Source organism: Rhyacophila brunnea, unplaced genomic scaffold (genome assembly GCF_057557595.1).
Source record: "Rhyacophila brunnea isolate RB1 unplaced genomic scaffold, BYU_Rbru_1.0 scaffold_2, whole genome shotgun sequence".
Classification (NCBI taxonomy): Eukaryota; Metazoa; Arthropoda; class Insecta; order Trichoptera; family Rhyacophilidae; genus Rhyacophila; species Rhyacophila brunnea.
Genome location: NW_028232859.1, coordinates 46,652,569 through 46,666,911, shown reverse-complemented (window position 1 = coordinate 46,666,911; position 14,343 = coordinate 46,652,569). Strand labels below are relative to the sequence as shown.

The 14,343-nt window shown below is 34.1% G+C and overlaps 1 protein-coding gene across 6 annotated transcripts in view; it reads left to right on the top strand.

Moving 5' to 3' along the window:
* Positions 1-14,343, top strand: part of LOC147072415 (guanine nucleotide exchange factor DBS-like) — a 195,122-nt gene that overhangs the window by 42,948 nt on the left and 137,831 nt on the right. Inside the window, exon 1 of one of the 6 annotated variants that reach the window (XM_085947613.1) lies at positions 2,735-2,870. The exons of the other annotated variants lie outside the window; for them this stretch is intronic. Within the exon in view, the coding sequence (XP_085803739.1) occupies positions 2,816-2,870 (55 nt within the window). The 5' untranslated portion in view covers positions 2,735-2,815. Of the gene's footprint in view, positions 1-2,734; positions 2,871-14,343 lie in introns of those variants that run through there. 6 annotated transcript variants of the gene reach the window in all.

The window sequence follows — 14,343 nt, the reverse complement described above, 5'->3', positions numbered from 1 at the left end:
TTGTCACATCGGTGATTTTAAGATCTCAACGACGTGACGCTATCACGATAATATGCTTTAAAATTGAACAAATTTTGGGAAACACTCGTATATACCATCCCACTAGTGGAAAACCCTGGGTGACTTAATATTTTACAAAATATTAATGTAATAATTGAGTTACCAATTACGATGCTGATGGTGGTTCACTTTGTGGTCAGAAACCTGCCAATTTCGGAAGTATATAATTTATTTTTAATAAACTGCCAACCAATCTATACAAAACTAGATTTCCATCATTGGTACAGATATTATAATGTTTTATATATATACATGTAATCCTCCAATTCGCTATCAGCCTGTTAAGGACATGCCCTGTTAACTTGGCCGGTCCAACCTTTGTCCACCCACCGGAATTCCGATCTGCTGTCATTAGGGCATGTCTACCAATGACCCAAGAATTATTTTATAAATTTGGGACTGGGGTTATTTATCCCCACTCGACCAATCCTACCATCTTTTTTTATAAATTAATTTATCAGCCCCACATCACATTTATGAAGTGAATCCGATTGTTTCACTTTCAATAACTCTCGGTCAGCCGACGTGGCGTCGCATTGCCACTCCAATTTTCGCGAGGAAATTATTATAAATTCGTTAGTAGTTGTATTCTGTGTTGATGTATAGTTAACCAATTATCTAGGTGCTCAGTGAAAAAAAAACATTGTGAAGTGATCTGTGAATAGGGTTGCCGTACTTCCCGACATGTGTTCGATTTTCCCGGGTTTTAATCTCATAGCCCGGTATTAAAAACGAATTTTCATATATATCACGTTTACACATCAAAGGTCAATTATTTTACAAGGTTTTAGAGTTTTTTTTCCCTTTTATATTTACATCACAACGTTTGTAATAGTAATAACGTTCTGGCTATAAGTTGTTATTACGTGGAACGTAGATTAACTATCTTTTACAAAATAAACTAAACATTTTATGTCGAGTTTAACGAGCTATTAACGCGATAATGTTATATAAAATCGCGTGAGGCACGTTATCGGTGACAAAGTTACTATTTTTTTTTTGGTTAACACCATTGACTTACTAATGGACGAATCAACTTGAAAATTAAAATCATTCTGTAAATTCTGCTTATAAAACGGCTGGGTCCTTGCAAATTTCGTTTTTGTGCAAACAAATAAATATAAAAGAATGTGGTTGAAAATTGAACTCTTCTTGAATTAGAAAAAGGATGCTTATTGTAAATTCACTTTCATCCTTTTGACGGCACTGTTGTCCTATTCTGCTAACGTGTCGTCAGGTATCCGTATATTGTATTGTACAACGCATTTATAGGTGATTTAAAAATGTACTTTGATAAATAAACATCTTTAATGTGTCGATCATGGCCCCCACACCCTGAAGCGGCCGCTTGATTCATCAAGAATGATTGGCGGGCCCCCATACCTATTACTAAGGTTAAGGGCAGTGTGATGTTCTACACTGTAGTGTTCCTTAAATGGTATTCACAGGGTTCCACAAAGTAAAATTAAGGGCGTTCTGTGTATTTCTAACAATTTTTCGTATTTTTATATAAATTCACTTGAATTATTGAGTTGTCGGCAATTGACATTCAATTATGAAACACAGATCACCCCTTTTGTGGTAGGTAGTCAAGTAACATGCGCCCTCCAAATAATTAAAATAATTTTCTACATGTGTATTATCATTTAATTATATCAATCATCATATAACATCGAATTGCATCATGTAGTCACATATTTGTAATCAATGTTAACATTCGTTAAGTAAAATAGCCTTTTTTTACTGACTTTTTGACTTTTTAACTTCTTCTTATTGTGCCATCCCATAGCGGAGGTCGGCCACCATCAATGCGACCTTAGCTTTGTCGTCTGCTACCCGGAACAGTTCAGTGGAGCTGCACTCGTACCAATCACGCAGGTTCTTAAGCCACGAAATGCGGCGTTGTCCTCTGTTACGCTTACCATTGATCTTTCCTTGAAGTTGGGGAATACTGTACTTTTGTCCTCTCATAATGTGGCCGAGGTACTGTAGTTTCCTGGTTTTGATACTACGTAGAACTTTCCCCATTCGATTGAGAACTTCAACATTTGTCACCCGGTCAGTCCAAGGAATTTTGAGGATGCGTCTATACAGCCACATCTTGAAAGCTTCAAGTCTCCGTGACATCTCTTGGTTTAGCATCCATACTTCCATACTACAGAAAAGAATTGAGCAAATTTGTGGTGTGTTTATTTCACTTAACTGATAGATCTGCCACGCCGGGCCCCCTCTTACCACAGGCTCCCAGGCTAGAGTCCTGTCAGTCCCCCCCCCGTCATGGTGTCGATTATCTTCATATCTGATTATCTATGAGTTCAGGTTTCAATACCGTATAGGGAAATATATGATACCTACTCATATTTTACCGAGTATTTTTTCTAGTACCTTTTGTGATGTTACAAATTTTCTAAATATATTGAGTGAGATTTTCTATATGAGTGTCCTGGTATCCTAAGTCAATGGTTAAAAATAAGTAAGTATATTATTATTGTGGGTGACAGTTTAAAATCTTCACGGTCCTGTCACCAAAAAATCTCGCTAACTACCTGTGATGCAACGCACCGATGCATCTCGGTGAAATAACAATTAACTCACCTCGACTGTTCGTGAACCGCGGATGGCGGGACGCGCGACCATCGACAATGGCTGCGGCAGGCGCTCAGCTGTCAGTCACCTGCCGGGATTCTTTCGCCGCGGTATCGCGACGCCCGACCACGACCAGCGACAACAATATGTGCATTTCCACGGCGCCGATATGCGCCTGTCGGATCCATACGTAGCTATGAAGTGTTTCGCCAGGACGGAATATGGTGTGTTTATTCATAGTATTTACACTACACAAATAATATTACTTGACTTGTGAATAGTGAATAATGTGAAGTTTTAATATGATAGCAATACAAAATAACTTGTGCTCAAATAATCCGGATAATAAACGAATTTCATGCATTAGTAAGATCTGTCAATTTTTTGTTGTTTGTTTTTTTTTCTAATTGCAATAATTTCAGTTTTCCTTCTTTGTTGTCTATTATTAATTTTTCGTTCTGATTTTAAATTTGATGCGTTCTTATTTTAAATTATAAATACCTTTTGGAGATCAAATAAACGCTTAAATTAGGTACATTTGTTTGGTTACGTTGGATAGTAGTGTGACCTTGAATTGCATAACTTGTTTTTTGAAAGGTACCTAAGTTTATTTTTCAGTTAAAATGTTAGCAAGCGAGTAACCACCTACTTACTACATAACAGCTGTTTTATTTTATACATAATCACGTGTTCTCAGATAAGTAGTGGTAATATAATATTATGTTAATCGACTTTGTACGTTCACACCCGCGTATCAAATGCAATACTGACCTATTTATTAGTATAACGATGTATTATAATAGATAAAACAATTCTCAAATCTACCATCGATGAAAATTCTTTATTGCGATTGTGCTAAGAGAAATATCACGACTTATATCGTCGTTGTTTTGTAAAAAGGGCGAATCAACCATTTTGGCGAAATCGAGATTTTAATGAAAATACTATTTATATGTACCCCACTAACTTTGTTGTGTAAAAACGGCGAATTTTTATCTCCATAGGAAAGTACTTAAAAACGATAATCGACTAAAATTAAATTAATTAAAATTACGAAATAAAAAGCAAATGTGACATACCTATTAGGCCTTATAAAATATTATATAATAATACCTATTATAATGACAGTATTCTTTCTAAGCTTTATTATAAACTTGTTAGATATTTATAATCATCTACAGGTAAAAAACAAATAAATGTCAAAAGTTAAAAATCCTCCTCCTGTAAAGTAGCATTTTGGTTAATTCGCCCTTTTTACAAAACACTGACGATGTATGTACGTACCTGTACTGCAAAACTGACCTACGTCATGTAAAAGTGATAAATTCCTCAGCCACTTACATAGGGGCACCCAATTTTTAATTTATATCACCATTCACTATGAAGATTCACGTATTATGTTACGAAGGCGTCTTTTTGATACTTGGGATCAAAATATACATATTTATTGAAAATTGAAAAATCACACGAATCATCCAGGCAGCGTGGCTTGATTACGTGACCCAATAATCAACCAATATTCCAGAGTGGACGTCAAACCCAATAGGCACATAGGTACTGAAAATGTCACTAGCCATTTTTTCGCTGCAAAATTTCAAAAGATGTCTAGATTTTCCACTATTTAAAATTTCTCCATTACCCCTACACCGATTGACAAAATGTTATTATGTGTTGTCAGTGGGTATTGCCATATTTTATCAAGTGTTTAGACTTCGTTTTAATAATCAGTACTCACTACTCGCACTAATACCGTCACTTATAAATAGGCCGAATTAGTAATAAGCATTAGTATTCGTGTAAATAAGCCTTCACGTACGATTGTACAGAACATTAAGTACAGACAGACTGTGTACCAAAAGTATCATATTTTTCATAATCAATTAACATATTGAGTCTTTTTATAATAAAAACCTGACATCCTAAAACCAAGAAGTTGAAAGCTCATAGACATCGAACGGCTCAAAAATCTTAAAATGGGCTTTTCCAAAAGTGTTATTTTGCGGACTTTCGATTCACTGGCTCTCGGAAAAGTATATAATATACTATAACTTCATATAGTTTTATTAAATCTTCAAACTCTACACTAATCATACGCACTCACAGTAAGTTAGATCTTTGGTGACAAATTTGACATTAAAAATCTACGCATTTTCATCACCACTTTCAAACATTCACTTATTTCGATTGTGAGAAATTCGCAAAAATAGCAATCGATAATTATTATTTAATAATACTAATTATCGATTGCTACTATTTGTTTAAATTTTTATTCGCTTTCGCAATTTTCCCGCTCTTTTCGTCACAGTTATTATCATTACGACACGAAAATATTTTTAAAATACCTACTTGACAACCAACCGTTTGTTTGCTGATAATGATTTGTATTTTCGCGCAGTGCCCATTCATTCATCCGTGACATCTCTACTAACCAGATTACTTTATCTCGCAACCAAAAAAAATGCCAACAATAATAAATAAAATAACATTGCAGCATTTTATTTACAACAATCACAACATGTTTTCTTGGTCGGATGGTGAGTGATTAAAATTAAATTGATGTTATTACATTCAAATGATGCGATCATTACAGTTGACATTGCATGCTGAACGTAACCTTGTATTATTATAATCATCTCATCATCCTTGGATTCACAATTCAGGATAGGTACCGAACTCCTCAAGTACATGGCCGTTTCACCCAATATTTTGTTTAGTAGACACACTGTCTAAAGCCGGTATTAGCCTACCAAAAATCTTTGAAAAATATCTTTTATGAAGAATAATTGAATCTATACGTTTATCCTGGATACAAATTCAGTAGATTGGTAAAAATATATAAAAATCGAAGACTTTACTCGATTAAAAATAGACTTGTGGCTTTCAAAGCGTATAAAATTGCAAGTATCCTTAATCAATATTAAATATGAATAGATTTTTAATACTGAAAATTCATTTAACATTGGAATATTGGTGGCAGTTCGTTACAAAATGGAGGACGGAAAGAAATTTACCAACAAAATTATTGATTGTAAAACACGAAAAATATCAAATGCTTTCTTTAATTTTTACCTAGATTACGAAAATAGAAATAAAAGACTGCACAAATAAAGGTACAAGAAAGTATCCATTGTCCATTTTTACAACGTTTTTTTTGGGTCGTATTCTTATTTGTCCGGTACAAATCTTGCAATCGATTTTTAACTAACTTCCCGACTAGCTAGACATTTGAAACTTTTAGAATATATCAGAACGTCGTGCATTTTTTTAATACTTTTAGCCATCTTTAAGTAGAATTGATTTCATTTTCAGTTAATTCTGTTTTGTATGAAAAGTTATTTCGGAAGAAATAAAAGTAAAACTATTATTGGTTGAAATCCCGAATGGCTGAAATCCCGAATGGGCGGAATCCCGAAGGCCGAAATCCCGAAAAATAAAACAATACACAGCAATAATAAAACAAATGGGTTTTTGCCTGTCCTGCAAAAATTTGCGCAATCTTAACACTTATCTTAGATTGCGCAATTATTGCTGTTTGTATTTTTTTATTTTTCGGGATTTCGGTCTTCGGGATTCCGGCCGTTCGGGATTTCGGCCATTCGGGATTTCAGCATTCGGGATTTCGGCCTTCGGGATTCCGGCTTTCGGGATTTCGACCCAAACCCAAAATAATGCTCTTAAAGTAAATGCTATAAGTACTTACAACATTTCATAAAACATCTTTGTCAAAGATCTTTGATAGTGTAGGACCGGCCCTAGACTTTTTATTTCACTTGCAACACAAAATCAAAAAGTGTATTCAAATAAAAAAAACACAACATCGAAAAGTGTATTCAAATTAACACAGGACAATTTTATTCATACTCGCTCGTAACAGTACACATTTTAAATTGTGTAAAACTTTATGTACAGATTGAACTGGAAATTTCAATCAGCATTGATCATTATAAATCAAAATCAATATTGTTTCCAGATGCTGTAATAGTCTGGCATTGAATTATTTATACTTGCATGGCTTGGATCACTATTAACTACAGCTGTCAAACTTTACCTGTTTTGCATACGACTTAATTGAACAGCATATACTACCGAAACTTTACTATTCGAACAACTAGTTGCAGAAGGACAATAATACTTAATAAACTAACAATGTAATATCTTATATCCAGACTGTAAGATTGATGAAGCCTTTTAGATTTTTTTCTAATATGCATGTTTCTGAGGCTTAAAAATAAATAATCTTTTTTCTATGTCCGATCCTAATAGGATCATGTGGGCCTCCACAGAGTAGAGGTTTGTATTAACAGATTTTGTTTTTTACGAGAAAAGGATGTCAGCCACTTGCTCAACCTATTAGGTCCATACCCTGACTCACGCACAAATTGAAAAACAATATGTGTACTTGCCAGACCCAGGATTCGAGCCTGGGACCCACGGCGTCATATTCCAACGCTTAATCCGCGCGGCCACCGTGGGCTTATTTTAACATTCCTAAACTCTATGCATATTCAGCAGGTACTAATTGGATAAAAAAAAATAGTTATATTGTGAATAATAAAATTTCGTTATCACAGGACGCCATCTATAATTAACTTAGTAATAGCATTCCACTTATATAATTAACCGCCTTTCATTTTGTTGAAATACGAATTACCTTAGATACGAGGGTGGGTCAATAAGTCCTTAGAAAAGCCGACAGGTGGCGCGACTAGTACTGTAAGCGGTTTGTTTTCATGCAGCGGCACTACCGATTCAGTATGCTGCGAAGTTTCAATCAGATTGGTCGGGTTGTTGTGTGTTTCTCGTACATTTAAAAATTGTGGAAAATGGAAAAATGGAAAATGGAGAAAATTGAGTTTAGAGCTGTTATTAAACATTTTAATATAAAAGGGTTAACAGCAAAGGAAATAAAAAATAGAGTTGGATTTAGTTCACGGCATATCTGCTCCTTCACTTGCAACTATTTATAACTGGTTAAATGAATTTAAACGTGGTCGTACATCAACAAAGGATGAACCACGCTCAGGACGTCCTGTAGAGGTGACTACACCAGAAATGATCAATAAAATCCACGATATGGTGTTAAGTGACCGAAGATTAAAGTTGAGTGAGATAATTGAGGTTACAGGGATCTCAAAAGGTAGCGTCATTTCTATTTTACATGACAAATTGGGCATGAAAAAAATTTCTGCAAGATGGGTGCCGCATTTGCTCACAGTCGACAATAAACGCAATAGGGTGGTGGCCTCTAAAGCCCTGTTGTCGCTCATGCAACGCAATCCGGATAAATTTTTTCGTCGCTTTGTGACTGTAGATGAAACATGGATACACCACTATACTCCCGAGACGAAAGAACAGTCAAAGCAGTGGATTGCGAAAGGCGAACCATGTCCAAAGAACGCGAAAACCGTAAAATCAGCTGGTAAGGTTATGGCTACTGTATTTTGGGATGCACGTGGAATTATTTTCGTTGACTATTTGGAAAAAGGAAAAACAATAACATGGGATTATTATGCATCTTTATTGGACCAGCTAAAAAACAAAATTGAAGAAAAACGGCCTCATTTAAACAGGAAAAAAATCCTCTTTCATCAGGACAATGCCCGTGTTCACACATGTTTACGATCAATGGCTAAAATTGAAGAATTGAAGTTCGATTGGTCGACCACCCACCGTATTCGCCAGATTTAGCCCCCAGTGACTTTTTCCTTTTCCCAAACTTAAAAAAATGGCTAAGTGGACAACGTTTTTTTTCAAATGAAGAAGTCATCGATCGGACAAATGCTTATTTTGAGGACCTTCCGAAAACTTATTTTTCTGACGGTTTAAAAAAAATTGAGAAACGTCTAACCAAGTGTATTGAGCTCCAAGGAGATTATGTTGAGAAATAAAAAAAAAATACAAAAATAAAAACTGTTTTAATGCTTTTTTCTAAGGAATTATTGACCCACCCTCGTAGCGTAGTTTTTACTAATAATACGCATGAAGCGTTGACGAGCGGATATCTCATCATATCCGGAAACTGACGTATGCAGGTCGTCGTATCACACTTCACCGTGAAATGTTATATCGGAAATATTATATGGTCGTATATTAAAGACCGTCCAATTTATATGGGTCGTATAGTACTGACATAACATTCATGTCTAAATAAAACATGATTATTGTCGGTTTACACTTTACAGGAAGCCAGCAGCAAACAATTTTTGAAAATAGCTGATATATTCATGAATATTGCCAAAATCAGCTATGAAAATTTAATAATTAATGTTCATATTGATTCTAATAAAATTGGAAACCGTATATTATACGGTCATCTCTTTACGATAGAAAGCTTGCGGCGAACTGTGTCACGGTGAAATGTTTTACGTACAATTGACATGTAACCATATCTCATACAATAAGAGCACTCAGAAAAGATGTCTCACCTCTCACCTCACCCACTAATAGGTCCAACTTTTTTTCTAGAATAAAATTATTTACATATTCAAAAAATCCTTTTAAAATTATCTGCTTTCAATTAGCCGGTTTATTTCGACATCCATATACTTTGGATAATCGCGTTTTTGTTGTGTAATTTTTGGCGATGCAAAAAAAGCACTTTGGGCCCATTAAATTAAATACCAATACACTGTTTGGATCTCGTCTAACAAATGAGAGCAGCAACCGCTGTGACTTACCATGGGGATATGCAGATCAGGCGTTGCTTGGGGGCTGCACATTCTAAAGGTTGACGAATAAATTAACAACTAATGATAGTAGAATTTCATTTAAATAAAAAATTTAACCTGCGGCGCTGTAAAGGTAAACACGCTTGACCTAAACGGTATGATTGTGCATTTCATCATTATGGGTTCAAGCCACAAAATCAAATTCAAATAGCGCCTGTACATGTGCATGTATTTACTGGCAGCAATAGTGAGTATTTTAAACTATCGTGACGATAACTGTTTACACGTAAAAGTTCTGACTGTCTCTCTAATATCATTCTTCAAGAGTAAGCGAGCGCGATGTTATCATTTTATGATACTATTTGACAGGTAGTGAAAATCGGTTGACCTCAAAATGAGTATAGTTCGTTTTTTTGCCGGCAGTTTCGCCACTATCGTTCTACTGCGCAGGCTAAGATCTAAAAAATCCCTACTGTGGCATGAAAATTCAGAAGTTTGCAAACTTTCTTGATTCATGCATGCAATCTTGCAACTGCAGGATAATACATGTTTACCCATACATTTTCTTGTGATGGCGATAATAGGTACTGCCTGCCAACAGTAAATCCATGCACGTGTAAACGGGGTATAAGACGCTACGCAAGCACTGTCTTAATTGATAGATTTTAATTCTGGGTTATATTGAGCTGAGTCTTTAGTGCCTAATGATTAATGATGGATTTTTTATTCTTTTCGTCACGATGCTGTCAACTTTAGTGTAACAAAAAAGATTAGTTTATTTACCCGTGCGTGTAAAGCTGTTACTTTGTGCGTAATGAATAAGTTAAAAAGGCTGTAAAAATAACCCTGACTGTTGATTGACCTCTCAAAAGGTGATCTTGCTATGTGTGTCAATGTGTTAATATGTGTCTCTTCAATAATGGTAATATTACTCGATTTAGTCACACTATTACGGTGTTTTATGTCTTCACATTCTGTGCAGGAAATAAGATATTATATTTTATAGAAAACTGCACGGCGTACTTACCTACATTCAATTGGATACCGCAAATCATTGCAGCCAAAAAATAAACGGTTAAATTGTACAATTCTCTATGTTCGTCAATTGAATATTTATAAATATTTCAACGTGGATAGTTTTTTTTTTACAACCGACACAATGACCGAATTTGAATTTCGAATACATTGTTATTTACAGTATGATTATTTATATGATAAAATACACTGTCAAGATTTTAAAAGTATAATAATGAATAAGAAGTTTAAACATTTACTGAGATAGACGCGCACACAAGAGGGGTTTCAAACAGGAAAGTAAAAACACAGATTATTAATATGAATTGAATATTAATCTTCCTCTTCGCCGGATTCTCATGACTATCGTTACCTGGATGATCTGACTATCGAACACAGCCTTCATAACGGGTTGGCCCCACTACTCTCTGTGAACAGTGGCGAAGGGTGGAGGTAGGCTGTTAAGATACGACATAAATAGTGCAGACTATACTTTATCAGTCGTACGTATTTGTTATTATTTAACTAAAACTATAATATAAAGATGATGTTGGTGAGTTTTTAAAATTCAATTAAACCCTGTGAAACCAATCCATAATAGATAAATATTTAAAAAAATAATTGTCTATCTATTTTTTTCGAAATGGACCCCTCCCATACCATTTTTCTGTAATCAGATGAATAGGTATTAAAAAAATGTTTTTTTTAGTAAATAATTTACAAAATAAACAAAAAAATCAAACTCGTTAGCTATTAGAACCATATTGTGATATTTTGCATTAATTCATTTCTCTGCCTAATTGCTTTTTCGCGGGTAAATTATCTACTCATTTTAAATGATATGAAAACCTAGTTTGAAAGAAAATTGTGCCGGAAAGTTACAAATTGTTTTTTTATGCATAAACATGTTTCGTTAAAGAAAATACTAATCTTTGCCTTGTGTTCTAATAATGTTCTTCGCGGCAGGGTTTGCAATCCCGTCAGATTTTGGGATTAGTTGTATGTTTTTATTATATTATAAATAATTACAAGATAAAAAGAACTTTTATATACAAAGTTTTTAAATTTTCTGTTCAATTATTATGCTCATTATGCTCAAACTTACTTGATATGAAGTAAATAAAAAACAAACAAATATAGAATACTGAAATGTCATTTTCATTTCCATAGTAACGCACGTATATATCAATAATTTAGTTGCTAGGACCACCCCCTTAGCAACCAATAATAGTGGATTGGATTACGGATTTCTTCCGAAATAACTTTTCATACAAAACAGAATTAACTGGAAATGAATTCAATTCTACTGAAAGATGGCTAAAAGTATTAAAAGAATGCATTGGCATCGTGTTCTGATATATTCTAATACATGTTTTTGTCAACTAAATAAGTCTAGTTTATAAATCGTCAAATAAATGAAATCAAAAAAGTGATAGAAATATAATTTTTAACAAAAAAAAACCAGCTTTGTCAACTATAGAGATATAATTTTTAAAAAGTAGTAAGTTTATCAATAATTATAAGAGATATTATAATTTCAAAATTAATCTAAATTTCTCAGGATTACCAGCGGCGAACCGATTCGTTTTTCGAACAAAATTTATAAGGGGGCCTCCAAAGCAGTCATGTAATTATTGAATTTTACCAAAGTATAAATAATAATAATAATATGCGTATGTATTCTTCATAAATTACCGTTTTTTTGTATATAAGTAATACCGATTTCGACTTTACAGAACAATCACTCAACTGTCAATCAACAATGTTAAAATTAGTTACATCTCATAGTAGTAGGCAAAGCATGAGTTGCTAAGAGACATCAAATTAAGGCAGAAATTGCGAATGTTATAAAAATTTAATTAAATGCGACTAAATCATGTTTGTATAAAATGTACAATAATGTGCATAATTATTGTAAAACCTCGCATAAACGAAATCATCATTCAAGAGAGTGTTATTCACTGCGAATTTTGTTGCTGTAAACTCTTGCTGTGTCTATACTAGACACGTCAGTTTTATGGTAAAATTTCACTTGTATTCGTTGTTTAATCCCGGAATCCCGATATTGAAAAAAATACTATTCCCTATGTCGGCACAGTCGACACAATTGAGTGAATACGTAATTACGGATTAATCAAAATTACACGCAATACTGTATAGTTATAACGTCGTAGTATCCACTAAATAAATTTTACGTAAAATCAATAAATGTTGGTAAGTTAGTGGATAGTAACTGCTTATTGATTTGTTTGTTTCAGACGCGTGGTTTATATTTTTATCAGTCGGCCGATTTCCTTTATAAATAGTTTTATAATTAGTTACAACTCTGGGCATAGATATCTCTGTTACAAACCTAGTCCTAGTACAAACCGACATACACAGGGAACTCAGAAATAATGTGAACTGAAATACCTAACGGGTAAGGAGAAGCAGGCAACCGATCTCGACTAAGGAAAAATACAGGATACATTTAATCACGTGCAAGAATACGTCATACGTCGAATACTGACATCTGCTCTCGGTATATCCATTGACGCTCATTTAGTATTGGTGTAACACACACACTATTGCACGTCTATAATGCGTGGTTCATTTTCGTAGGACACTCACACATTCAAAACCCTGCGTCAAACACTTTACTGTATTGGTATATAGCCTATCAGAATTATATGTATTATCTGTTCTGTGGACATACACCTTCCTTGTAAAAAATGCGTATTTAATCTAAACAACATTCCACGAGGCCACGCGTCGCTACTTCTGATGAAAGAATATTTTTTATTCGCAAACATGACTACACTTGTTTGATTGTCAGTGCATTTGTACATATTTTACATCCAACTTCTTGCAACAATTTATCAGTGACAGGTAAAATGGTTAGATAACAGAGGTGGGGTGATAATGTGTAGTTCAGATAGACGGATGCGCGACTAGGTATATCAAAATGTTTTATTATTATTGATTTGGAAAAATAATATTCTGTATATACCTAGGTAAAAAACTGCTGATGTTGCACATCATCGGGCCTGGAAATACGCTCGATTTAGACCAAGTGTGGTGCGGGGCGGTTGGTTTGGGGTCTTTGTTTGTGTTGTATGACTTGTATGATGGCTGTCTACTTTTTCTATTCGTATTTGACGAGGACGAATTCGCGGGCTTTATTCTAATATTATTTGAAACATGATTATATGTATGTAAGGATCGTTATCTAAGCATGTTAATCTTTGTACAGACACGTAGCGGTAAGTAGCAAGTACTATTTTACTAGTAATGAGTTGTATGTTGACATCCCTAGATAACTAAAATTACTTCAGTGGGTCTATTCTATACTTATCGAACACTAAAGTAATAAATAGTATCAAACTTAGGGTAGGTTTGTATCAAAATATTAGCACTTATTGTAACAATTACACGAAGCTGGTTTTTATTGTTGCAATAAGTGCGATATTTTAACAGCAGCAAGATAGGTGCTGTTAAAATATAGCACTTATTGCAACAATAAAAACCAGCTTCGTGTAATTGTTACAATAAGTGCTAATATTTTGATACAAACCTACCCTAAGTTTGATAATATTTATCACTTTAGCGGTCGATAAGTATAGAATAGACCCCCTGGCACGTTTAACATTCCTTTTTTTATTTAAAAAATTATTTGCGTTTCTCAACAAAGTGTGTGGCACAATTTTCTGTCTTTAATTAAACACATCAAACTTTATTTATAACATCCACACTAATCCAGATCGAATATTCGTTGGTTAATTATTCATTCTTACTTACTTACTTAGTGATATTACACCAGTTGATAGTTCTCCATATGATAGCAAATGTAGAGTAGTGTGGGACTTACTATTTGCTGGTAAGTATCCTTTCCATTTTTTTGCTACATGTTATTTATGTCCACGTATAATCTAACTAATTAGGAATGAAAGACGGTAACACTAAATTCATTTGTTAACAATATGTCAAAATTGGAATATCCCCTGTGACAAAACATGTTACATACAATATCTATTTT